The sequence below is a fragment of the Psammomys obesus genome, unplaced genomic scaffold (assembly GCF_907164565.1).
Source record: "Psammomys obesus unplaced genomic scaffold, mPsaObe1.curated_primary_1811, whole genome shotgun sequence".
Taxonomy (NCBI): Eukaryota; Metazoa; Chordata; class Mammalia; order Rodentia; family Muridae; genus Psammomys; species Psammomys obesus.
In genome coordinates this window covers 1,127,973-1,155,279 of record NW_026596134.1, presented here as the reverse complement: position 1 = coordinate 1,155,279, position 27,307 = coordinate 1,127,973, and the positions used below count along the sequence as shown (strand labels likewise).

Below are 27,307 nucleotides of genomic sequence, written 5' to 3'. Positions count from 1 at the left end.
CGCCCCAGAACATCAGTGCATCCTCTTCCCCTGTGGCCTGGTGAGGCAGCCCCACCAAATACTTTATTTGCTATTGGTTGAATGTGTGGCTAGGAGAACTGACCACATTTTTTGTTGTTGTTTTTAAACTGCATATTGGGGATTGAAAAAGCAGGTGTCCTAAGGAGGCACTGCATCAGGAAGGAAGGTGCAACCTCTGCTAAATGTAATGCTGCAATCAAGGCCAAGGGAGCCCAGTCTGCTGGCCCAATGTGCCCCCAAGCAGGGAGGGGAGAGAGGCCCACCAATGCACCACCTTCACAAGCCCCAGGGCTGCATGCTTTGAGTACACTGTCATCTAGCCTGTCGGGGCGGGAAGCCAGTAAGTATGTGGAGGTGTAGGGTGGGATGGCAGGATGGATGTCTGGAGGCACAGCCCTGGCTCAGGGGCTGTCCTCAGGATGTCTGGAGCTGGGGCCCCAGAGGAACACTGTGCAAGAGCAGACACTGTAGCGGGAAGCTACGCTGAGTAGGATCAGGAGGTGGTGAAGCCCGTGGCGTCTTCCTCTTCCCAGGGGCTCCGCAGGGCAGATAGAGCACTTGGCCCTCTCAGGCCTCATGCAGTAGGTCTGCGCTTCTGCCCCAAGACCCTACTTGGAGAACCGGGGAAGAGCTAGCACTGATGGCCATGGATCTGCAAACAACCCTGTCCCCCTGCCCGCTCCTATGGCCGGAGGCGCAGGCATTCCACGGCGCGCCTGTGAGCTCGCACACGCTGTCCAGTGGGCCTGGGGTGACCTGCGAGGCGGTGACAGGCCACCCGCACAGGTTGTGAGGCAGCAGTGCTTCTGCAGTCTCTCTCACTGCTTGGTCACTGATGCCAGTTTCAGTGCAAAAGCCATTTGGCTACAAGGCAGAGTGGGGACAAAACCACAAGGTCCCACTCTATCCCTTTTCAAAAGAGAAAAAAGCCTGCATTTCTATAGCAGAGCGACTTCATTGTGGCTGTCAGAATCTGAGCCTGTCAGGACAGGTAGTGTCTCTGTGTGGCTCCTCACTGTCCCCACAGCAGTCCCTTTGTAGGGCAGGACAGATGGTGGCCTCCCGCCAGCCTCCTGGATACTTGAGGACACTAGTAGTCCATCATGATGTTCCCAAACCTTGGTCTGGGGCTATCAGGCCACCTGAAGACAGGAGGGTAGGAAGGGCACTAGTGTAGATAGATGGGAAGCCTCGCTGATTCTGCCGCTTCATGCAGAGGCACCCAGAGCGCTTAGGGGGCCATCAGGGGACTCCCAGATAGTGCCAATCTAGGCTGGGGTGGGGCTTCTGATCCAAGTCTCATTGGGAGGATGGTGGCCTGTAACCGTGTAGGCAAGGGCGGACAAAGGTCACAGGCTGCCCTGTGGGAGCATGGACCGCAAGCACCCCTGGTTCTGACAGGAGAACGCTTCGGAAGCTTTCCTCGGTCCGTTTCTGCCTAGCATGGCCCTGAAAGCAATGGATGGATAGTTGACCATGGACTCAAAGTTTGAAACTATGAGCCAGCCAGCCAAACAAACAAAAACCCCTCAAAAACGAGACACCTTTGAAAAGTTGATCTTCTCAGTTATTCTGTATCAGCAACAAACACTAATAGTTTTTATTTTGAATTTATTTCTTTAGACAGGCTCTCTCTATATAGTCCTGGAACTATGTGGACCAGGCTGGCCTCAAATTCACAGAGCTTTTCCTACCTCTGCCTTCCCAGAGCTGGGATTAAAGGCACATACTACCACGCTTGGTCTAACAAAGTTTGAAACTGCAAATTCAAATTGTTTAATAGACACAGGGCCACCCAAGCTCTTTCTAAGTTATTTCTGTATGCACTAAGAGAACACTTGCTAAGAGTCAGTTCCACCATGTGGACTCCAGGGATTGAACTCAGGCCCATCAGGCTGAGGCGCAACAATGTTTGCCAGCTGAGCCATCTTGCCAGCCTATTTTTTTCTTAGTGTGAACTGTGGAATGTTGGAGCTTAGAATGGATCTGTTTCTTATATGTTCTATAGTACTTACTGGCACAAAGCTTTTCATGATATTCCCTTATTGTCCTTTTAATCTGTGTTGAGTTCCTGAGGACTGAAGCCAGGCCTGGAGCATGCCATGCTAACACTCCTGCCACTAAGCTACACCCTAGTCCTTATAACTTTAATGTCTATAGAATCTGTATTGGCATCTATCTCTGATACTGCCTCTTCTCTGTTGTCAATCTGGCTAAGGGTTAACCCATTTATTGAGCTTCTGAATGAACCAGGATTGTGTTCACCAACTTTGCTCCATTGTTTTTTTTCTTCAATCTCACTGAAAGATTATCTTTTGCTTTCTTGGTTATACTTTATATTTGGTTCCTTGAGACAGGGCTTCTCTGACTCCCAAGTACTGGGATTTAAGGTGTGTATCACCACCGTCTGGCCTTATTTTTTCTAGCTATTTTTTCCCGCTTCACAAAACGAAGGACTGAATCTAGGGACTAGTAGGTGAACACTCTGTCAACTCATTTTCTATTTTCTTTTTTTGAGACAGAGTCTCACTATATAGCGCTGATGGGACTTTAAGAACTTAACATTAGACCAGAGTGTCCTCAAACTCACAGATCTGGCTGCCTCTGCTCCTCTAGTGCTTAAGGATTAAAGGCATGTGCCACTATGTTTGGCTCTGCAGTATTTTTTAATATGTGCTTGTACAGTTTCTATACAAGGCTCATAGTTTCTATGTTTCAATCTCTAGTCCACCCAGCAGTTGTTTTATTATTTCCTCTTATTCAATGGGTTAATCAGCAGCATCCTGGAGTCCCATTCTGTGAGCCTTGTTATTTCTATACTGCTTAACCCTGGAGTCTCTGCCCTGGCAGCAGAAGGGACCAGATCACTGGACCTCTACTCTTGGACATACTCTGGCCAGTCTCACTTCCCTGTCATTAGTGTTAAGAGGGATTTTCCTATGCTTACTAATAATATTCCTTGTTCTGCCTGACCAAGAGCTAGGAAATGCACTAAATAAATAAATATAGGGTTTGGTTGCATTGCTCAGGCTGGCCTCAAACCTGTGACCTCCTTGGTGTCTCTCAAGCAGTTGGGGCTACCGATGTACATCACACTTGGCTATAACTTTACTTAAATGCCACCCCTTGTTCAATTGCACTCATCAGAAATCCAGAGTACAGGGGCTGAAGAAATGGCTCACAGGAATGATTACTGCTTTTTTAAAATTTTATTTTATTTAAAGACGACCTGATTTCGGTCGTCTTTGGTTTCGGTACCTATACTGTGTAGCTCCCAACTGGAGTTACATGCCTTCTCTGGCCTCTGTGGGCACCTGAATAATCACGGCATACATTCAAATATATATATATATATATATATATATATATATATATATATATATACACACACACACACACACATACATACATACAAAAATATTTTTTAAATGCCAAGTGTACCCCTATAGCCCTAGAACTTGGGTAGCTGGAGCAGGAGGATAATGAGTTTGCGGTCAGCCTCACTGGCACTACATAGTGAGACACTGTCTCAAAAAACTCCAAAGCAACTTAACACCCAGATCAACCATATAAAATTCCTCAGAATTCCCACTCCAGATGCCTTGCCTGATGTTAGGTCAGACATAAGGAAGATGTCCAAGTGTCTCAGGAAGCTAAGGCAGGACTGTCATTGCACTTGAAGGCAGCCTAGGAGGGAGACATGGCAAGTGGCAGACCACCCCGGTTTACACACAGACACCTCAAAAAACAGCAAAATCGTGATGCTCTTACTGTGTCCCAGCGCCAGGGCACAGCTGTCACTTATGGTTTGGTCCACAAGGCCACTCTGGTGAGCACTGTTTGGCCACATTCTGGCTCCACCTACAGGCCACTTTCAGTACGAGACTTGCCGTTTCCAAAACCCTGGGTGATTCAGAATGCATTCTCCCCATTTTATAAGCAGCAAGCGGGGTCTGGGCAGACACATTTAAAGTTTTAAAAACCATGCTCTTACTGTATAAACAAGGCTGGCTTCCAGCCTCTGCTCAGGAGTGCTGAGATTACAGGCCGAGAGTGTCATCACATCTGGCTCAGCATACCTGATTCTATCAATGCTGCAGACAGGGCACTGCTCACAGCGGGGCAGAGCCGTGTGGAGAACCGACTTGCTTTCTTTTCTCTAACTGAAGGAACACTTAGTAGTAAGGTGGGAAAAGCAACTGCCCACCCTTTGAGCAATTCTGAGCAGGTGCAACAGCTTCCTCTCTGATGAGCTCAGCCTCCTGAAGCCCTCCTGGCCTGGCACTTGAGAGGCCAAACTGCACTAAGCCCCATGGCACATGGCCGCTGTCCACGAACAGCAACTGTTGAGTGGCTGGTGGTTTTAAGGAAGGGCTTCAAGCTTATTCTTAGGGTGACTGGCCATTCCTAAGACCTGGCGTTGGGCATTAAGTGTATCTGGGGACTCAGAAATATTAACTTGTTGAGCTCTTCCCCAGACCAATGGAATGAGAGACACAGAGCTCCAAGTCCATGCCAATGGCCTTTAGCCGATTCCAGTGTAGGCTGAGAAAAGCTGGTGTAGACTAACAATTTTTTTCCCCATTTTGTGTCAGGGTCTCACCATAAAACTCTGGCTGGCTTCAGTTATGTAGAGCTTACTGCCTCCACAGCTGTGCTGGACAGTTTATGTCAATTGGACAGAAGCTACTGTCATCTGAGAGGAGTGAACTTTAATGGAAAATGCCTCTAATAAGTTGGGGCTGCAGGCAGACTGCAGGGCATTTTCTTAGTGATTGATGTGGGAGGGTCCAGCTCATTGGTACCACCCCTCAGCTGGTGGTCCTGAGTGCTTTAAGAAAGCAGGGTGTGGTGGCATACACCTGTAATCCCAGCACTCAGGGAGGCAGAGTCAGGCTAATTTCTGTGAGTTAGAGACCAGCCTGGTCAACAAGACGGTCCAAGACAGCCAAGGTTACACAGAGAAACCCTGTCTTGTAAAAACAAAAAGCAAACAAGCAAGTAAAACAAAACAAAACAAAAAAACAAAGGAAGAAAGAAAACAGGCTTGAGGCTAGAAAGTTGGCTTAGCGGTTAAGAGCACTAGCTGCTCTTCCAAAGGACCCAGGTTCAATTCCTAGCACCCACATGGTGGCTCACAGCCATCTACAACTTCAGTTCCAGGGTTTTGGGCATCCTTGCATAGACATACATGTAAACACCATTGCACTTCAAATAAATCATTAAGACAAACAATCTAAGCAGGCTTAGTCAGCCACGGGGAGCAAGCCAGTATGCAGCACTCATCCACGGCCTCATCAGGTCCTGCCTCCGGGTTCCTGCTTTGGCATCCCTCAAAGGACTGTGTTCAGAATATGTAAGCCAAAATAAACCCACTCCTTCCCAAGTTGGTTATGGTGTTTCATCACAGCAAGAGTAACTAACTCTAAGACAGGAGCTACGGAATTAGAGGTGTGCACCACCTTCCTCTGTGTGTGTGCTCTGTCTCTTTATATGCGTGTGCAGTAGTCCAGGTTAGCCTCAAATTCATTATGTAACGAAGACTTAGAACTCTTTATCTCTTGCCTCAATCTCCCAAGGGCGCACACTGTAGGCCAGGCTGGTTTAGAACTTGTGACCCTCCTGCCTCACCTCCTGTCACTAGGGCTAGAGGTGTGCATCAACAGCTTTCTGCTGGCCTTTTCACACTGCTTGCTTTGCTGTGTGACTGGGCACTCAGACAGACTTCTGCCCAGAGCCTATGTCTACATTCGCTCTAAGACCATCTTCCCATGCACAACTGGAGGCGGGACAGCTCCCAAGAGCTCTCCCTCTTCCACTACAGAGGCCCAAGAGTGGGCTTCCTCTTCTACTACAGAGGTCCTGCGGCCAAACAAGGTTATCAGGCTGGGGCCAGCGCCCTTACCTGCTGAGCCGTGGCTCCAGCCTTCTTTCCAATTTAAAAAAATGGGCATATATAATGGGTAATGGCTGTTATATATACATGGGCGCCCTAAGAGGGTGTTTGTAAGCCGGTATTTGTAAGCTGCCTGAAGTAGGTGCTAAGAACCAGACTTGGGTGCTCTGCAAGAGCAGAAAGTGCTCTTCAAAACCATCCTTCCAACTCTTTTCTACTTACTCATATTTTTTAAATATTTTTTTCGCCAGACAGGGTTTTCAGTAACCAAAGCTGGCCTTGAACTCACGAATTTGTGATCCTCCCTGATTCAGTGGGATTACTGGTGTGTGTTCTTCCCTGATCTTATTGACTCTAGTAAAAAATTTAAGTTGGCCTTTAAAATAATTAACATCTTTCCCAAAGAAGCAAAACCATTTAACAGATGTTACTGACTACTGGAATCAAAGTTAATACCTCAATCCTAGCGAGCAACCTTCCGGCAGCACACCCTGCCTCTCACTCCTCAGGCCTCCTTCAGAGGGTGGCTCAGGGGCTCTCATGGAGCCACAGCATCACGAAGGACCTATGCAGGGGAGGTGGACAGTAGTACCCACAGGGAGCGGTGCTTCTCACAAACATTTATTAATGCCACATTGTAAGTGGTACTTAGACAAGCGTACAGCGATGTTCCGTGTTTCCATATAACAGAGCTTGCTTAAGCTTAGTCTACACGATTCATCTTGAGTCCACTCAGGGAGCAGTTAATGATGGCCATGGGCAGATGCAGAACTGGAGCCTTTTCAAGGAGAGGAACAAAATGATACAATTTAGGAAGCAAGAGCAGAAAGTAGTTTACTGATTAAAGTAACGAGTCAGAAAACGCAAACGTTCATTTTCAATGCTACAAAACAGAATGGGGGCTGGGCACCGTGTGCACGCCTTTACTCCAACACTTGGGAGGCAGAGGCACGAGGATCTCTGAGCTCTTGGTCCACCCGAGATTAACACAGTGAGTCCAGGTCAGCTAAGACTATACAGAGAAACCCTGCCTCAAAACCAAAATCAGCTCCTGTCCCAACCCACCCACCCACCCACCCAGGATGGGGTGAGGAACACTTCTGTGTGACCCCTGGCAGGGATCCAGGTTTGCGCAAGTGATGCTGATGCAGCTGTTCACAGGCAGGGGAAGACAAAGGTCTCCTGCCCAAAGCTCAGGTGCCAGGTCTGGGCTTGGGTAAGTCAAGAATGACCATAGCATCACTGCCACCACAGAAACAGAATCAAGACACTCAGCGCTAGGGCACAAACTTAGCAGATGCTTTCCTAGTGGTGATAAAAAAAGCTACTTGTTTCCTCTGTCATTGTCATTTATCCAAAAGAGTGCACCCTGTTTTGCTTAACATTTAACTGCAAAATTCCTGATCTTTAGTACTTCCATTCCACTGTATCTGTTGAATCACTGAACCAGGTATCAGTTTCAACTCAGGAATCTTATAACTTGATTGGAAAAACTATGATGATCTTTTCACATACACCCCACCAATTCCAAAAGGCAGAAATCTTACCTTTCAAAGCTTTACTTCTTTTATCTAAAACAAAGGAAAAATCAGTTACACCAGTGCCTTACAGATACAGTCAATTAACAATCAAAATCAACACGTGACTGCAGAGCTTCACAGGCTGGGTAAAGCATTCCAGCATGCTTTCAAGAGTTATGGCTATGTGACAGCCAGTTCTTTTTCCAAAATTAGCATAAGAAGTAGGTCTCACTAGAATATGTACGAACACCCTCGGGCATGCCCTGCTCACACTCTCTTCCTCATTTTCCTTCCTTGTTTTCATCTCCCTTTCCCATCTGTCTCTTTCCCATCTAAAGATCTGCCTGCAACAGCCTCTCTCTACTTTCATGTCAGTGCTGTTTACGTGTTGGTAAGTAGACTGGGCATGAGGAAAACCTGTAATATTTATCTCAGTCGGGCTAATCTCATTAAGCAGGGCAATCTTTACTTCATTTTCCTGCAAAGTGTGTATGTGTGTGTGTGTGTGTGTGTACTTTTACTCATTTATTTATTTTATTTAAAAATAAGTTTTAAGTATATATATATATGTGTATATATATATATATACACACACATGTATGTATGTATGTATAAACAAAATTCTACTGTGTGTATCTGTTACAATTTTTTCAGTCTAAACTCTTCCAACAAGGGCTATTTCAGCTACTTTATTCCATATTCTCTTTATCCTTTCATTTGTCGATGGACATCTAAGGTCATGGTTCTGGGCCAGCCAGATGGCTCAGCAAGTAAAGGGGCTTGCTGTACAAGCCTGTGACCCGAGTTCAATCCCTGGGACTCACATACAAGAAGGAGAGAACCAATTGCACACTTCTGTACAGGTGCTAAGGCATGTGTGTGTACACACACACACACACACACACATTTATATACACAGGAAAATAATATTTTACAGAGTCACAGTTCCTTAATAGATATTGTGATTCTTTTTTTTTTCTGAAGACATTTCCTCCTGCCAATTAAAAGAAATAACAGCATAAACCTACCAGCTTTCCTGATTTTATAAAAGAGGAAAGTCGTTAACCCCATTCCTATCCAAATTTCCTGGTAAACCTGGGTATAGTAGGGTTTCATGGGGATCCAGACATTCTTAATAAGGCTTTGAAGCATCTGAAAAAGAAGTGATAAACATTAAGATAACTGCTGCTATATATAACCAAGTGACCAGGTATTTTCATCACTTCTACCCAACAAGTATGATATTCTATTCCCCACAGGCTCTGTGGTGCTCTCTATACTCCTGAAACCCCTACCCATCTTGCTGCAGGCTGCCCTACAAGCCTATCTGCCACCAAAGTGGCGTGGCCCCAAGTCACACATCACTCTTTTTTGACCTTTGGGTGAAAACATTCCTTTTAGCATCATTAGCATTTCAGGTTGAAAAACAATCGGAGCATGGTGGCACACACCTGTAATCCCAGCACTCTGGGAGGCAGAGACAGGTGGATCTCTTCGAGTTTGAGGCCAGCCTGGTCTACAAAGTGAGTCCAGACAGCCAAGGTTACACAGAGAAACCCTGTCTTGGGAACAAAACCAAACCCACAAACAAACCAAACAAAACCCCCCTAAAACAAGCACAAACATGAGTAACAGGCCTGTTAAATTAATACTTTAATCTCTAGTTGCTCAGTCCTCAGGTTGCCCTTCTCACTTGACTTGGAAACAGCTGGGCCGCAGTCAGTATGTTCTTTCCTTGAAGGGCCCTGCTCTATACCACTACTGCACACAGAATTCTACTTTGCAGTGTTCCACAACAGTATGTCATTTTATAGTACTACATCTGTGAAAAGCTCACTGCAGTCAAAGGCTAGTGGCTGTCCTTGAACTACTGACACCTGGGTCATATTCACTCAGCAAAAATGAAGGGCACATGTGTGAGTGGAAGGAAGTGGCAGGCTGCCTGGAGAAGTATCTTCAGCAGAAGCACAGATAATGAACTTGAAGATGGATGGGGAGAAGGGTAGCTGCCCTGTTTTCACCCACTAATTTAGACAGCGGCTAAAAGCATATAACTCATATAACGGCTAACAGCAGCTCCACCTCAAGGGGCTGCTATGACCGTTAGTATATGTTAAATGAGTGCCGTGCCTAGCATCCCGTCACAAGTGCTGCTTGTGTATGTTATTGTTCAACTAGGGAAGCAGGGAAGATGGGCACACCATTTAGGATGTCCGCTGGGGTGGAAATGGCTCAACAGGTTCCTGTCCCAGAACCATCTGTAATGTAACTCCAGTTGCAGGGAGTCTTTGACCTTCAAGGGCACCAGTCACACACAGTGTGCATATTCTAGATTATACCGAATCTGGTCCATATCCCTGATCACTACAGGAAACTGCCTCTGTGGCTTGCTTCCTGATCTTTCCTATAGGAATGAATTTAAGCCAAGGCTCTGAAGGTTAGCTAGTTCAGAGAGTTAGCTAGTAGGGTATGGCTATTATCTTCGCCCAGATGGTATATCTGTCCTTAAATTTCCTTCTAATATGTATATCCAAATGCTCTCACAGGACTGTCTTGCATGGGATAGCATTTGGAGGTGGCCTCTGACAGGACTGTCCTGCATGGGATAGCATTTGGAGGTGGCCTCTGAGGAGCTGGGCCTGAAGAATCCCAAGTCACTGAGTGAATAGAGGGGCATTTTTGTGGGACAGACAAGGGCCAAGAAAGTATTGTAGAAGACCTGAGGCTCCCAGCTCTGTTCTCAACTTCCTACTTGCCCCACAGGACTCTGGAAATACAGAAAGACCTAGCAAGGCAGTGGTGGCGTATGCCTTTAGTCCCAGCACTCAGGAGGCAGGCAGATCTTTTGAGGTCAAGGCCAGCTTGGTCTACAGAATGAGTTCCAAGACAGCCAGGGTTACACAGGGAGAACCTGTCTTAACCCCCCCCCCAAACAACAACAACAACAAAGGATCCAGTATGGTCCCTGGTACAGAATAAGCACTCAGTAAATGATCAAATCAATAACAAGGAATTGTTGTAAAAACTCAACAGAAAGCAACAATTCCTAGGGCATAGAAATTCTAGGAAAGGACTTAAGAGATTTTGTCTCACAGGCTGGGTTAAGAGGTGGTATCAAGGTCAGTACAATGGTGGCTCACACCTTTAAACCTAGAGCTTGGAAAGCAGAGGCAGGCAGATCTTTCTTAAACTGAGGCCAGCCTGGCTATCTACAAGTTCCAAGACAGCCAGAGCATTACAGAGAACCCTGTCTCAACCTCTTCCAACCCCTCCCCTCTTCCCCCAGTGTGTGTGTGTGTGTGTGTGTGTGGAGATGTGGTATCACATGACGGTCTAGAGGGAAAGAGTAAAGGATGTGGAGAGACTTACCTTGGTATCTGTTCAGGATCTAGGGACCCTGGCAGTCTCCTTATTCTAAATTACCATGGGTCCCTGGCAGAGTGGAGGCATTTCCCCTTTTCATCTCTGGCCCCCAGACTGCCCATTTGGCCAGTGTTGCTGTATTTTTGGCTAGACAAGTGATCTGTATCCAGTATTCAGTGAGTCCTCTACTCTTCCCATGGAAGTCTCTCTGACCAACCTTATTTCCCAGCCGTTAGTTTTAGAACCCCAGATTCTCTAACAGCCCATCCTACTGGAAGGTCAAATGGCTGTTTATTGAGACTGGTTACGCCTGCAAAGCTTTTGAAAACTACACCAATAATATATATATATATATATATATATATATATATATATATATATATAGGCTATCACCAGGCAGTACATTGGAAAGAGAGGACATGTTACAGTCTTAGGTTTATAATGCGGTTTCATACAATTTCCAACACCCCCGTGCCAAAGCCTAACTTGAAAGAAACCTGTGGCCTAAAGGGAAGAAGTGACGCTTCCTGGCTTGGATTCTGGCTGTATCACTAACTAGCCGAGTAACCTGGGTAGGTAACAGGATACTCACAGTTAACGATGGCATGCTCCTTTGCCAAAGCCTAGTTACATGGGTCCACCCATGTGTCAATGCCCGGGCATAATGCTGGCTGACGTTGGCCTCCACTAGCACCTGGTCCCTGGACAGCCCCTTCTAGGATACTAGGCGTCCTCCCTCGAAGTCTTGGGGAGTAATCTCTCTATCAGTATAAAGAATGGATCTCAAGAGCACACCCTTGCAGACCCTCAACCCCTGCCCCCACACAACCAGGGAGACTAACTCCAGAAAAACCCTTGCAGTCTGGAGGACTTGACCGCCGTGCACTCCCGCAGTCTGCGTGGCTGAGCCCGGGACGCCCTCCTGGCGGTCTGGAGGACTGAGCCGGGCACTTACTTTTCCCTGAGGCAGTCGGGAGAACCCCGGGAGACCTCCGTGCAGTCCACGGCGCAGGGGCTAACCCAAGGTCAGCGTGGATCCCAGAGTCCCTCGCCTGCGTTCCCGACCTACCGTGGTCCCACCGCACCCGTCCTGGCCCGTCTTAAGTGCAAGCTGTTGGGAACACAGCAAAACGCCCACGTCCCGCTCTTACCTCAGCAGGATCAAGGCCACAGGCCACACCAGATTCCACAACAGTGAAAGGTCACAAAGCACGCATGCGCCGTGCGGGGCCTGCTGGGAAAGCGGAAGGAGCGGAGGGAGCAGAAGCTGGCTGCCTGGTTTTTCGCGCCTGCGCACCACAGCGCCCCCGGTGGTCGCGCGGGTGCCGCAAGCTTGGGTGGAGGTTGGTCAAAACTGGAAATTGCTGGGCGGAGTCTACCGTGTCGCCGGGTGTCATAAAGCTGACTGTCCAGCTTTCTCAGGGTTGGTGGGTTTCTGGGGATACGAGACTTTCAGTGCTGACACCAGGGAGGTAGATAATCCAGACAAATTGACCATAAAGAAAACAAACAAAAAGCCTTTTTTTGAAGGGGTTATGCCTTTAATCCCAGCACTCATGAGGCAGAAGCAGCGGCGAGCCATAGATTTGACTTTCATTTGACTTTCAGGCTGACTTGGACTACAGTGTGAGACTTTGTCCCAAAACCTAAATCAAAAGCCAGGCATGGTGGCGCATGCCCTTAATCCCAGCACTCAAGAGGCAGAGGCAGGAGGGTCTCTTGTGAGTTTGAGGCTAATTTAATCTAGGGTGAGTTCCAGGACAGCCAGGGCTACACAGTGAGAACCTGTCTCAGAAAAAAAAAAAAAAAAAAAAAAAAAATACTAAAGCAAAGGCCTAACCCAGTAGCTCAGGTCTTTAATTCCCCGGCACTTGGGGGGCAGAGGCACACCCAGAGGTGTTGGGGTGTAGGATGTGGTGGTATGGATCTCTTGAGTTTGAAAAAGGGTGGGGCTACTTAGACTATCACACTCCCCCAACCCAAACAAACAAAACACCAAAGGAAACATAGAAAAAGGAAACCTTCTTTACTTGGTTGTTTTTTGAGACAGGGTTTTTCTGTGTAGCCTGGAACTTGTTATGTAGACCAGGCTGGCCTTGAACTCAGAAGTTTGCCTGCCTCTGGCTCCTGAACACTGGGATTAAAGGCCTGCACTATGTCAGGCTTTTGACACTTCTTGCTATTTCCTCTAATAATGCTACGTTTTGCTCTACATATTTGATTAAGCAGCCATTCTGTGCATACTGATCATCCTTAAAAGATTTTGTAGAATGAGGTAAAGACTGCAGAAATTCCAGGGACTCAACCTAATAGTGTTTGTTTTTGTTTTTTAAGAAGTATACAAGCTGTATGTGGTACACATACAATCCCAGCACTTGGAAAGTGGAGGCAGATGATCAGGGTTTTAAGACCATCCTGGGCTACATGAGACCCTGTTTCTAAAAACAAAAACGAAGCAAATGAACAAAAGTTGTTCTTGCTTTTAGTTTTTAAGAAAGATTTATTTTTATGTGTATGAGTGTGTACCTGGTCTTATCTACATTGTGGGCTCCTCTTTTTCCCGCTCTTAGTTTCATTCCTTAACACTAGATAGGGAAGAAACAAGGATAGAGAGGAGAGAGAAATTAGGAAAATTCCTAAATCTAATTTCTTTCCTTTCGTTTCTTCCTTGACCATGGCGATTGACAAACTGCAACCAACCAACCTCTCTCAATGACCAACAACCACTGACCCCACTTCTCAGGGCCCTCACATTCATGTACCCTCTGTCCCCAGAATCCCAAACATTATACAAATCACAGAAACTATCTGCAGCTGACAAAATCACGCTGCTGCCAGAGCATGAGGCAAATCACAGTCAACTGCCATGGACAATCTGAAACATCCCCACATCCTTCCACCATGGATTAAAGCAAAAACACATTCTTACAATAGTTCTGTGTTTTTGAGGAAACCAAAATTTCAAAATTGTCACGACACAAGTGTTTTGCTTACAACTATGTCTGTGCACCAAGTGTGTGCCTGTTTGCCCACAAATGTCAGAAGAGGACATTGGATATCCTGCAACTGGGATTATGGATAGTTGTGTTCTACCATGTTGGTGCTTGGGTCTTTTGGAAGAGCAGCAAGTGCCCTGAATCACTGGGGCATCTCTTTAGCACCATACTTCTGTTTAAGGGAATACTCAAATCTCAGCAGAAACTGGAAAAACAAATCGACCTATTGGATTAAAAGAAACTGTGTTTAGAAATGACCAAAGGCAGAAGACAGGTGAAACTAATAAAAAATACAGCCCAATAAGAGAAGACAAAGCATCACACGGAAAGAAAGCCCATCCCATTCAGCTCAGTGCAGCTGGTGTTGTTTCCCTCCCTGGCAGTGAGAATTCTGGAATTTGGTTTCTTTTAAAAAACAGAATTATAAGAATATGTTTTCGTTTTAGTGGCAGGTGTGGGGCTCTGGGCTGCTCTGCAGCAGCTGACTATGATTTGCCTTGTGCTCTAGCAGAGGTGTATTTGCCAGCTGCACTTTGGAATTCTGGGGACTTTTCAGATGGTATATAAATCTAGCGCGTCACTAGGTGGGTGGCTGTTGGTTGTAGTTAGGCAGTGGTATGCAGAGAAGAGACAAGAAGAAATTAGATATCCTGATGTGGAGCTCAGACGTGTCCCTAGTCAACAGGAAAGTGTCTAATGATAATGTCACCTTTCCTCTCTATCTTTTTTTCTCCTGTATCTAGTGTTAAAGGGCTGAAATAATGGAAGAAAAAATAACCCACAAAATAGCAAAGTCCAGATACACTCCTTCATTTTCTATTTTTCCCTTTAAAAATATTTGTTACCGAGGCCAGCCTGGTCTATAAAGCAAGTCCAAGACAGCCAACGCTACACAGAGAAACCCTGTCGAAACAAACAAAAATTATTATGTGGATGTGAGTGGGGAAAATATCACAAGTGCCATGTGGAGGTCCCAGGCATCAAACTCAAATTGTCAGGCACCTTTACCCATTGAACCATCTAGCTAGCCCTCCTTTGTTTTAATTTAAAATTGCTATTATTTTATGTATAAGTTTTGCCTGTGTATATGTATGGCCTCAAACTCCTGACAATTCCCCTGCCTCAGTCTCGCAAGTGCTAGAATTACAGGGGCAAGCTACCATATAGAGCTTCTCTCTCTCACGGTGCTGGAGATGAGCCTGGGGCCTCGAACAAGGGTAAAGGTAAAGCTCTACAACTGAGCTTTACCCTCGGCCACACAGCTAATTGGGTCTTAGAAAGAAATCAACAGGGAGCTGGGGAGAAATATTTGAATTGCTAAGAGCTGGCTAAGAATTTTCCGAAGGGATTAAAAAGAAAATCAAAGGCTCAAAAAGTCTTACTGAAACCAAGCAGAGAGAGAAATAAAACATCTGGAAGCCACATAATAAAACTAAAGACCAGGGCTAAGGTTGTAGCTCAGTGAAAGGGTGTTCGCTTCCTATGTGCGAGGACCCTTGCTTCTATTCCTAGCATTACCAAAGGAAAAGATCCTAATACCTAAGAATGCTGTAAAATAACTGCCCATCGAGGATTCTATTTACAGGAAAATTAGCATTTAATAAAGGCGAAATACAGTTTTGAACAAGTTGAAAAACAAGGCATAATTACTAACAGGTCTGCAGTAAAGTCATTGAGGGGAGAGAAACGTGAGTTCAGATGGAAGGGAAGGGATTCAGGAAAGAATGAAGAGCAACGACCATAGCCCTGCCTGGAAAGGAAGTGGGGCTTTCAATCAAATGAGCTGCATGCAACACTTGGAAAGTCTGTTATGTGAGGGAGTCAATCCCCCTGGCTCATAAGGCCTAGGAGGACCAGAAGTCTTTTCATCACAATAGAAAGATTTGCCTTTTCTTGCTAGAATTCTCTCATGTGCACCATGGAATTTTCCAGAGGCTGAGAGACTTGTGACACCATATAGTATCAACACAGAGACAGAAAAACTGCAGTCTGCCATTCAGCTAGACACTAAGAGACTGGCGAACATTTCTACGTGTCACTCTGGGGCTGGAGAGATGACTCGGCAGGTAAGAGCAGTGGCTGCTCTTGAAGAATACCAGAGTATGGTTCCCAGCCCCCATGCTGGGCAGCTCGAAGCCGCCTGTATCCCCAGTTCCAGGAGGGTCTGTTGCCCTCTTCTGGCCCCGATGGACGCTGCACTCACACATAGCATACACATGCACATACACGTAAATAAAAGTATAAAACTTTAAAAAGTGTTACTTGTACACATGAGCTTTTGGGAAAATATAGTGATTTTCATAAATAATATCTCTTGACATCAAATGAGTTTTTAAAAAGTGCTATTTTAAATTAATAAATACTGTCTTACTCTGATCACTGTCCCTGCAATAAAACATTTGGATTAAAGCAACTTGTGTGTGTGTGGGAAGGTTTTCTTTCAGCTTACACTTAAAAGTCACAATCTTTCACTGAGGGAAGTTAAGGCAGGGACTTCAGGCAGGAACAGAGGCAGGAATGGGGTGGGGGGAGAGACTGCTTACTGGCTTATGCTCAGCTTCACCTGCCTAGGAATGGAGCCACCCACAGTGGGCTGGGATCTCACCATCATCAAGACAATCTCTGACAAACATGGCCACAAGCCAGTCTGATCTGGGCAGTCCCTCAATTAAGACTCCCTCACATAACTCTAGACTGTGCCAAACTGACATCGCAAAATCACTCAAATACACAAAACCTTTCTTGAATGTAATCCACTGTGGATAGACGGGAACCATGAGCAAAAGCTCTTTAGGGTCTCCAGTCACTGGTAGGATTGCAAAGAGGGTCCTGAGAGCTGAATCAGATTTAAGATTTAAAAAAGAGTATTTTATTTTAGTTGATTTTTTTGAGATAATTTCTTACTGTGTTGCTCAGGCTGCAAACGCCCAGCAATTCTTCTGTCTCAGCCTCCCAAGTTGCTAGTATTACAGCCGTGAGCCACCAGGAAGAGCATCATAGTAAATTATTTGAAGACAAATTTCTAACCAGGTCAATAAGCTTTAAATGTAATTTCAAGTAAACAAAACAAAACAAAACCAAACCCATAACACATCTTTGAAAGTTTCAAAATGTTCATGGGCTGTTCCATGAGATTCATTCAAAGTGCCCAATGCTGCATGTTGAGGCTAAAAGGTGGGTGAAATTTAAGCAGTTTCCCCTGCTTGATGAAGAATGCTGTTTAATAGATCCCTCATTGCTAAATGATGTCAGCTGTTCGCATCCCAGAACCTCAAACTGCTCCGTGAAAAAGTCAAATCTGCTCCAAGGGCCACGGCTCAGGAGCTACCCAGGAGTCTTCGCATGAGATCTGACGTAGGGCCTACAAGCCTTTTAAAAATTGCCTGATTCAAGTGGTCCCCTTCAGCTTTGATCTTTGGGTCACGTGAGAACACCAAGAACTAGCCCACTCAGGGGCAATGCGACCTTGGTTCAGCGACTGCTCAGCTGTCCCTGTAGCACAAAGCTATAATCTCTGCGGCTTGTGGCCCAGCTCCAGCTGAGGTTAGTCCTGTGGGAAGTCCTTGCGGTAAGGCCCGCAGCGGGAGTGCAGCAAACAAACAAACAAACAAACAAACAAATATTTAATTGTTTATTCATTCTTCTCGAATATATTACATCCCGACTGTAGTTTCCCCTCCTTCCTCTCACCCCAGTCCCGTGTCTCCTCCTCCTCCATTTCCCTTCAGAAAAGGGTGGGCCTCCCAGGCCCACATGGACTATCAAGTGAGTGCAGTAAATACCATCAGTATCCACCTGACCTAAGCCGACTCCAACATCAAATCATAATCACTGGCCTCTGCAGGTCCCCTGACTCCAGCTGTCCCAGCAGGCCTTGCGGGGAGGCAGTGGTTGCCCACAGATCTCTGTGGGCACGAGGCTCGGGCCCCCACGTGCACACAGGGCCCAGCCCCACCCTGTTGCGTGGCACATTCTGATTGGATGGCCTCAGCGAGGGTGCAGGGGTGGGGGGCTTCTGGAACGGTCGTTGCGGCGCTGGGGAGGGCGCTTTACTCTGCCACCATTGGAGTCGGGCGGTTGAGGCAGCTCCTGGGCACCCAGGATGTTGCGCAAGCTCACAGTCGACCAGATAAACGACTGGTTCACCATAGGCAAGACTGTGACCAATGTGGAGCTGCTGGGCTTGCCGCCCGCCTTTCCTGCCGAGGCGGCCCGGGAGGAGGTGCAGCGCCCCGATGAGGTCCCCAGCGAGGCCCCTGCGGCTCAGGCCCAGGTTCCAGGTCCAGGCATGGCCACAGCACCGGCCCGGCCAGCTTCAGCCTTCGGGAGGTAGGGAGCCTGGGGCTGGGGGCCAGGAGGGCCAGCAAGCAGGTGGAGAGCACCATCTAGCCCAAGCCCCCAGTAAACCTGCAAGAAGCTGAGCACCCCGGGAATTAGGTGGTGTGTTTAATTCCCAGCCTGATTTTGTTTATTTTGAAACAGGGTCTTCGGTAGCCCAGCCTGCCTTCACTTGATTATGTCTCCATAGATAAGCTTGAATTCCTTATCCTCAGGCCTCCGTCTCACCAAATCGATTATAGGTGTCTCCAGCCCCAGGTTCATAGACTGCTTTAAAAAATTCATTGCAAGGATTCAGTATGTGTGTGTGTATGTGTGTATGTATATATTTGTACCAGGAGACCTTGTTAGTAGGTTTTTCCACCATGTCGGCTCCTGGGATTGAACTCAGGTCGTCAGGATTGCTGGTAAGTGCCTTTACTCACTAGAGGCATCTCGTTGACCCAGGCGCTGCCTGCCCTCCTTCCTAAAGGTTCATATTGAGTGAAACCCTCTAGGCCACTGTGAGCCACCTGACCTGGGTGCTGGGAATGGAACTCGGGTCCTCCGCAACACCGCTATACACTCTTAATCCCTGACCCATTTCTCTAGACTCCCCACACTCTGACTGTTGACGTTAATTGTCGGTTTGCGGGACTTTGTGCAGAATTAACAAAACGTCCTCTCCCTTTGCACTTCCCACTGCTGTTACCGCACACGCAGTGTGGTTTCTCACACCGAGCACATCCATTTCCACCCTGGCGTCATCGGCAGCAAAAGTCAGCACGCCCTGCCCGTTTTTACTGCTCCTCAACTTTTGGGTCCTTTTTGTTTGTTTGTTTCCATGTTTTGCCTTCTCCAGAACGCCGAGCGGTTGAATCCACACAATCTGTGGCCCCCGGAGACTGGCTGCTTCCACTTAGTAATATGTAGTTGAAGTTGTGTACCCTTATGGTGTTTTTAGCAGAGCTTGAGAGTCCACTGGCTGAATGTATCATTTACCTACTGACAGACATCTCGGTTTTTCCCAAGTTCTGGCAGTTAGGAATAAAGCTGCTGGGGACGTCTGTGGAGACCTAAGTTTTAGCACACTTGTGCATTTTAGCAGATGCATGGCAAGGAGTTTGAATGCTGGCTCCTCGCTCAATTTTAGTGTTAGGTGTGTGTGTCCATGTGGGTAAATGGTATGTGTGTGCAGGCTTTGTTTATAGTTTTTTCACTTCATTTCTTTGAATTACTCTAGTAAATGACCTTGTACCAAAGCCTCAATTTAAGATTCTATGAGTGCTTCAGGCCTCCCTGGGGAAATGTAATGTTTTAATACATTTATTTTGATACTGGCACTAAATATTTATTGACTCTGTCAGAAACTGAAAGCATAGATTCAGTTGTCATTTTAATTGCTAAGGAACAATTCTTAAAACTCTTCAATTCTTTATGGACACTAAGACTTGTTAAATCAAACGTGAATTTGCAGAGCATTGAAGTGACAAAAGTTAAGGTACATTAAAAAATTAGATATGGCATGCATAAGATTACCTGGTCAGATTGCCATAATCATTTTAACTTCCCTAATGAGTTACTAGCTACATTTTTTTGAGTAATGCTGGTGTAGATGGCACCTCTCTGCAGTGCCCTCCTGGCCTCTAAACAGACATATCTAGAGAGCAGTGTTCCCAGCAGGTAGCCAGCAGTCAGCCCAATCGCAGCTTCGTTATTTAATCCTTCAGTCAACACTTTAATGTTATGGAGATTTTGAGTTAACCCTCTGTGATGATTTGGTAAAGGGAAAAGCAGGTTTGGTTGGCAAAGTGACACGCCTAACTTCCTGTGGCGAGTAGCCCTGATGGGCTCTGACTCCCCAGAGGTGTGTGCTGCAGCCTGTGAACATAAGCGAAACATGGAAAAATTTATGAGCATGAGTGTTTGCCTGCCTGTATGTGTTTGTACCATGTGAGTGCCCAGCGCGAGGAGGCCAGGATGGGGTGCTGGTTTCCACGGAACTCGAGCAATAAATGGTTAGAAACTAAGTGGGTGCTGGCAATCAAACCTGGGACCTGGGGAAGAGCAGTCAGTACTCTGAGCCTCTGAGCCATCTGTCTAGTCTTGGAAAAAGGGATTTTGCTGGTGTAATTAACATTGGCTTTTTTACATTTATTTACTGTGTGGTATGTGCATACACACGTGTCTTTGCATGGTTTGTGTACCACGGCATGCGTGTGGAGGCCAGAGGCTAACCTAGGGAGTGAGTTCTCTCCTGGTACTGCCTGGGCTCTGGGATTGAAGTCAGCTTGTCGGGTTGAAAGTAAATGTCTTTACCCTCTGAGCCCTCTTTTTGGCCCCAGACGTTTTTCTTTCTTTCTTTTTAATTGGTGTACTTGAATAAAGCAAGTTATCCTCCACGCTGTCAGTGTGCTGTTGGCAGAAGGCCACTGGACTCCCACACCGTCTCTTCATAGGCCTACTGTAGTTCCTGAGCTTGCTTTTATGAGTGTATATTCTTACAGGTGGTCCTCTGAGCACTCTACTGTGCCAACAGGGCCTGCTTAGCCTGGCGGTCGAGGGCAGGTGTGAATGGCAGCTGCATTTGGGACTTTTTTTGAGACACATTCTTGTTTTAACTATAAGATGACCTTAGACATGCGCTCTTCCTTCCCAGCCTCCCAGGTGCTGGGATTGCAGGCCCGAGTCCTCACGGCTGGGAGTGTGTGTGCTTTTCTTTTAAGCCTGAGGGTAGATCATTACTGTGTTCTGCATTGACTGCAGCCTCTGACATACACTAGACACGCAGGGATTTGGACGAATGAAATGCCTACTAGGTCTCAGGTCTCGAGTGGCTACACTCAGTCAGCTCTCTCTTCTAGGCAGAAGAGTTGTGCCTGTATAAAGTGGGGCATGGCTGCTCCCAGGTGTGGTTGAAGGGAAGGCTTTTATTGTAGGTGTGAGGGAGCATACAGCCAGAGGCTGGGGGGCGGGGCTCAGAGCAGGGGAGAAGGTGGTGGACTAAACATGGTCAGCGGATTGGACCAGGGCATTCGAGGAGAGGGATGCGCAAGAGAGCAGGACCAGGAGAGGAAGTCAAAGGAGAGAGAGCCAAGAGAGCCAGTGGCCCAAACGGGCAGGGCTACGTGGAAATGGGAAGCTAGGGCATGGGAAGCCCACAGTCTGGAGAAGTTTAGGATAGCAGGTTGGGTGAGCAGAGCTGGAAAGAGTGGCAGGTGCTTGGCAGGCCTGGAGGCTAGCACGCACTTTGGTATGCTGATAGGCACCACAGATAGCCATTTGTCCCTCTGACAAATGATGAAGAATGGCTCCTTTGGAAGAGGGAAATAGGTGCCAGGATTGGAAGCAGAGTTTCTTGCCTTTGGGGCTGACAGCTCTCTGATTCACTCCTGCTTTGACTGACTCATAAGATACACCTTATTCTCCTGGCCATGGCTGATTTCCTCCTAGGATGTTTTTGAGGATATGTAAGTGTGTAGTCAAATGAGAGTTAAAAGCGAGAATTATCCTGGCAACTGTACCATATGCATTTCCAAGAAAGAGGGTGGCTTGTTGTTCACACATTACCATCCTGGAAGAAATCGGGGCTCTTGTTTGCGTGACTGCAAGAACCTTCCATCTTTGTTCTGGCTTCTCATGATTTTCTGTTCTAGCACCTAGAAGAATGTCTGGCATGAGGCCAATGCTTAGTTACTATTTATAGAATGAACAAATTCTCACACCAACACTTACACCTAAGGCTGAATACACAGTGCCTTTCTGGAGTGTGCTGCTGTTGGACATAATTTGAACTTTTAACTGTGGCCTACAGAGCGTCACTCCATGCAGTACTTGCCTCAGGTTACTGTGATCTACTGATGCTGTCTGGTCAGTTTACTATCATCTGCTGGAGCTGTCTGCTCATACTGTTGTGTTTTGTGCTGTTGGTCCCCGTCCCACTCTTACCTTGCAGCTTCTGCATTTGCTCTTCTGTGTGGTGTGGTCTGCTCTCTCTCTGCTCTCCTCTTGTTTTTTTCCTGTGACCAGAGCCTGTTTCTATGCTTCTCAGAGAAGTTTCCTGTGATCTCCACAGCTAAAGAATTCTTCCTTTGCCTTCTTTCCTAATTTCTCAGTTTCAACACTTTTCCTTTTTTAAACACTTCTGGTACTCCCTTTTTTGTTATTTGTGTTAACCAAAGACCAGCATTACCAGTCATCTTTGTACTTGTGTGTGTTTCTGTCTGTCATCTCTCCCCATCCCCAGGGAACCGGAATGATTGAGATCCTGGCTTGTATAACTGGATGGGCGGGTAGTCCTGTCACCTACTGACACAGACAATGCTATTTGAGGAAGAGCTTGAAGAATTGTGCCATGTGTTTTGTGTGTGTGCTGTGGTACATGTGTGTAGATCAGTACAGCTCATAGGAGTCAGCTCTGTCATTATATTTTCCGGATTCCAGGGATCGGAGCCGATTGTCAGGTGTGGTGGCAAGTGCCTTTACCAGCTGAGCCATCTCAGCTGCCCTGTTTTTACTGGCCTGGAGCTTACTGAGTAGGGTAGGCTGCCTGGTTGGCCAGCAAACCCCAGGGATCCACCCCCTCTGTCTCCTTGTGTTTGCTTTTAGAGCTTATGCTACTGTGCTGAGCAGTTTTTTTGTGGATTCTGGGCATCAAAGTCAGGACTACAGGCTGGCACGGAAGCACTTTACCAACTGAGCTGTTTTCTTGCTGCCCTACCCCTTGAATTCTATTCTTTTAGGAAACAAACAAACCTACTGAGACTTTGGTTTTGAGCATGTTGATTTTATGCTTCCTGTAAGCGTTCAGGAGGGCATGTCAGATGGTCAACTGTTACTTGAATTTGGATTGCAGAAGATAGCTTGGGGTCTGGGTATGACAGGCTGGATGTGATTCCAGCTCTGCTAGTTACCTTGTGCTTGGCAAGGCACTGAATTTGTCTGAGCTGTTTGCTCCTTCATCAGGTGACAATAACATCTCAGATATACAAGGTTTGGATTAAATGAGAGGTTATACATAGTACCCAGGTTGTAGGATTACTTTAGCACTGCTAAACAAATTGGTCTGGCTAGTAATGGCAACTTTGAGAGTGCTGTGTGAAGTGCTGTACAGTTGTTTTTCTGTGGACGAACTTATTTTCTCTATTCCAGGCTAAAAATTTTAGCTGCTGTGTCCATACTGTTTTCAATAAAGCACCCCAGTGGTGTTAGCTACTTAAAACACATATGAATGCAAAGATTGCCTTTGCTAAATTTAGCAAAGGAAACAACTTGAGGTATAAAAACCTGTATTTGTTTAACCATGGTTAGAAATCAGATTATACCAGTCCCCATGAGGTGCTATGAGGTTCTGTTGGATCTGAGTCAGAACTCAGAAAGAGCTTGGCATTTTCTCTTTTTTCTTTTTGTTGGATGTTGCCCAGAGCCTAAGTATGCCTTTTCTGGTACTCTGGGCATTTTCATCCCCCTTTTGTCATGAGTCAGCTTGCCTGCCTCCAGGCTGACCTCCATGCCTAGCTCAAAGGGCATGATTATTAAACTCCTCCCATGACTAGCGAACTTCTCTTGAGATGTCAGGGGATGCACTGCTGTGCTTTTAACCTGAAGGCCGTTTCCGTGCCCCTGACCCCTGACCCTGTCCACAAAGGGTGATGTCATGCAGTGGATGTTGGCAGATCTCGGTGTTGCATTGTAAGGAGACGTTCACAGTAATCATTTATTCTGCACACGGGCTCTCAGTAAAGGTCAAGGTTAATTAAGCTTCACAAAGAATATGTCAAACTTCTTATTAAATTTCATTAGTTCTGTGACATGTATAAGAAAATACTTCAATTGCTTACGCAACATTTTAGTTAAAAGCACACTTTTCAATGAAAATATCGAGTATTTAGAATGGTTAGAAAAAATACTGCTTAAACCCGGTTGGCAGCATAGGAATTTTAACCTCTGACCTTGAAGCAAAGAAACTTGGGGTCACGTCACTGTTTCCTCTCTTAGTGCTAAGAGTTCTGACTGTAAGGTAGTCCTGGCAACGCCTTACCTTGGTGGGTCATAGTACGGCAGGTTCCATACTCTGTGTGAGCATGGTGGGAACCTGTTCTTGGCATTTCTGTCTACATAGCTTGAAATAGTGGGTATTTCATCTTTGTCTGGCCTCTCAGAGCTTTCATCTGGGAGCGCAGGGGCAGGGGGACAGGTGGCAGAGTCCCACAGGCCAGCACGATGACCCTCTTTGTCAGCACTGCTGAGGAAGTCTTTCAGAACTTGCTTGAAGATGTAGACAATTTCCCAGGGAAGTACATCATTTTCTGCCAAAAGTTCTCGAAATCTAAGGGGGATACAGGGATGAATATTTAGAAATTTCTCTTTTTGTACTCCATCTCCCAAATGCAGCTTACCTATGTAATTGGGTCCTAGGTACTTACCTTTTGAGTAACAGAAAAGCATTATAATTGAGCTTCTAGTGAAGAAACTTTGATTGTAATTAAACTAGATTTCTACCAGTAAGCTCTCCAGAGGGATTTTACAGGTGGGTACCAGGTGGGCATTCAGCAATGTGACTGAAGAATGTATGTGTTGGGCACTTTCTAGTTTAAAGCGCGCGCACACACACACACTCACACCCGAGGAGAACATAGAACTTTACCTGCTGAGGACAGCTCCGGTTTGACAAGGCTGCAGTTGTGAGCAGAGAACTTCCAGCTGTCTTTGCTCGGTAGCTGGGATGGTCGGATCAGGATTCTGGTAGTTTCTCAGCCAGTTGTAATCCACGCCTGTTTTTTTCACTTTTTGTTCATTTTCGATCTCTTGTGTTAACCTCTCACGCTCCTTTAGATGCCATTTTAATTCCCGAAGCAGAGTCTTTGTCACTACGTCTGATCCAGCATAGTGTGTTTGTTTGTAGGAATCATTTTTCGGCCATTTCACCCAGCTAAAAAGTGGCATTTTTAGGCTGTGGAGATATTAAATGTTTACTTGCATAAATTTTTTTATGGTTTTTTTTTATTAGTGAATGTTTTTTCTTTAATATTAGCAGAAAAGTACATGAATTTTTCACTGGTTAGACATGCAGGTCAAAATAAGATTAGAACATGGATTAAAGTCTTTCAGTTTCTATTTAGGTCAGTGCTAAAATCCAAGCTTTGAAAATACTTACATAAAATAAAGCAGAAATTAAATGAAATCAAATAATACCAACTGAACAATTTCAGAAAATAACACTTGCTAATAGAAGTTTTTAGGGGTCTTTAAAATATTAATGTGTTGAAAATGCTGTCTGAAAACACTTTGACTCACTCTTTGTACAGAAAGCATAAAGCTTACCTGCCGAGTCGCACGCAGCTCTTGTGAGAATGTTGCCAGAGAGGTTGCTTGAATTGGAGGTGAGGCTGTTTCGCTCAGGCGGGTCTCATTCTCCTGGAGGTGTCGTCCGGCGAAGGAATGTGTCTGCTCACTTCCCCGCTGGAACTGTGTTTGAAACAAACAACTTTCTATGTTAGCAATAAGGTTCTGTTGTCTTCATTTGGAGAGAATGCTCATTAACTTGCCTTGCTGTAACTAAGCTAAAAGAAATACATATATGTAAACCTTTCATCTTCACAAAACATTTAATCGTCTACCTTTTGAATGTAGCTTATTTTGTTTGAAGAAGATGCTGGCAGCTATGGATGCTGGTCCCAGATGCATGCTGCAGCGTCTCTAGAAATGGAGTGAAAAGCAGGCATCTGAGGCACCACAGATGCTACTAGCTGAGGCAAAGATTGTCGCATGGTGTGATGCTTTGCTGTGCGTAGCTGTGGGTCACAGTTCCATGCTGTATTTTTATGCCTGTAGAGCTCTAAAAATAACCACACTGCTTTTATTCAGCTTAACTTTGAGGCCATTTGGAAGCCAGGTCACTGTCCCCTCTAATGAAAGCAGGAAAAGTAGATCAGACTTGACTACATGCAAAATAATACTCTGTGAAAGCTTATTGTAACTGAATAAAATGGGCAAAGCATCAGTCATGTGTGGAGTACTTAGCAAATGCTACATTCTACATTCATTCATTGCTTATAAAATAGCAAATCTGTCTATTGAAGTAAGTGGAAATGCTGGAGGGAACTGAAGCACCCTGGACCCTGGTAGATAACTGTAGTGTATATTTGATGACCTCTGTTCATGGTGGTAAGACAGTGATGAGTTATCAGTGAAAGCAGAGGTGTGAAAAGAACAAAATTAAAAATAGAATTACACAGGGTGGGGTGTGGCTTATTGCAGAGTGCTTGCCTGGCATGTATGAAGCCCTGCGCTCTGTCCATAGCACTGCATAAACCAGGTGGAGTATTACATTCCAGTAATCTCAGCACTTGGGATATGGGGGAAGGACTCAAGGTTACCCATGACTACGTACAGAGTTCAAGTCTCAGGGGTGCAGATGAAACCTTTATAAGCACTGCTTAGGTGAGCGCTGGTGTGCCTTGGGCTTTGTTGTACATTTTTCTGTTTAGACACTTGTCAAATAGTGGCTAGAATATAAAAGGTCTTTTGCGTCTTCGTTTTCTGTGAGGTGATAACATTCTAGCTTTTCCTTTTATACTCTGTTTCTTCTGTTGCTTTTCTTCCCAATGAACCAAGAATAATGGACATTGTTCACATCAGACCTGTGTGCCATGTGTGATCAAGAGTGACATGTAGTCTTGCTACAGTTCCTATTATGTCTGGGAAAGGCCAGACGTCAGGATTCATTATCCTCGGTGAGAAGGCTTTCACAGTGTATTGCCTGTGAAAGCAGGAGAAAGAAGGGAGTGGAGTTTATCATGACAGAATGTCCTTCCAAATTAAAAACTAAAATTGTACCAAATCATACAACTTTTTCCTTTGAACAACTTTGTTACTCTTTAAAAAGCTCCTTGCTCTGAATGAGGTAACAAAAATGTCGCACACATTGGAAAAGGAGAACAGACCTGACTTCTGCTTAGGCCCTCTTCAGTCTTACATCGCTGGCTGTATCCAGCTTTCCCTGTTGACCCACTCCAGTGCCAAGCTACCTGCTCGACACTGCTGTGCCCGCTTGCTGCCTCTCAGGTTTGCTTTGTTTTGACACAGGCTTTCACTGCGTAGCACTGCCTGTCCTGGAACTTGGTATGTAGACCAGGCTGATGCCAAACTCATAGAGATCCACCTGCCTCCGCCTTCTGAGTGCTAGGATTAAA

At 45.9% G+C, this 27,307-nt stretch overlaps 3 protein-coding genes across 6 annotated transcripts in view; 1 reads left to right on the top strand and 2 right to left on the bottom strand.

The window, feature by feature from the left end:
- Positions 1 to 6,522: 6,522 nt before the first annotated feature.
- On the bottom strand, positions 6,523 to 12,055 carry Atp5mj (ATP synthase membrane subunit j). 4 transcript variants are annotated; one of them, XM_055593279.1, is made up of 5 exons: positions 11,756 to 11,863; positions 11,393 to 11,561; positions 8,466 to 8,589; positions 7,465 to 7,488; positions 6,523 to 6,695 (listed from the first exon to the last, which is right to left on the bottom strand). In XM_055593279.1, exons 2-5 carry the CDS (start codon positions 11,405 to 11,407, stop codon positions 6,661 to 6,663), a joined length of 198 nt encoding a protein of 65 aa, XP_055449254.1. In that variant the 5' UTR covers positions 11,408 to 11,561; positions 11,756 to 11,863; the 3' UTR covers positions 6,523 to 6,660. The 4 variants fall into 4 exon arrangements, with proteins under 4 accessions (XP_055449254.1, XP_055449255.1, XP_055449256.1 ...); XM_055593280.1 differs by lacking the exons at positions 11,393 to 11,561; positions 11,756 to 11,863 and adding an exon at positions 11,952 to 12,055; XM_055593281.1 differs by lacking the exons at positions 11,393 to 11,561; positions 11,756 to 11,863 and adding an exon at positions 11,870 to 11,945.
- Positions 12,056 to 17,898: 5,843 nt separating this feature from the next.
- Tdrd9 (tudor domain containing 9) overlaps positions 17,899 to 27,307 on the top strand; it is an 85,609-nt gene continuing 76,200 nt past the window's right edge. Inside the window, exon 1 of the mRNA XM_055593076.1 lies at positions 17,899 to 18,125. Coding sequence (XP_055449051.1) covers positions 17,899 to 18,125 — 227 coding nt within the window. The remainder of the gene's footprint in view (positions 18,126 to 27,307) is intronic.
- Rd3l (RD3 like) lies at positions 19,934 to 25,058 on the bottom strand. Its single transcript, XM_055593083.1, has 3 exons — positions 24,760 to 25,058; positions 24,154 to 24,441; positions 19,934 to 19,994 (listed from the first exon to the last, which is right to left on the bottom strand). Exons 1-3 carry the CDS (start codon positions 25,056 to 25,058, stop codon positions 19,934 to 19,936), a joined length of 648 nt encoding a protein of 215 aa, XP_055449058.1.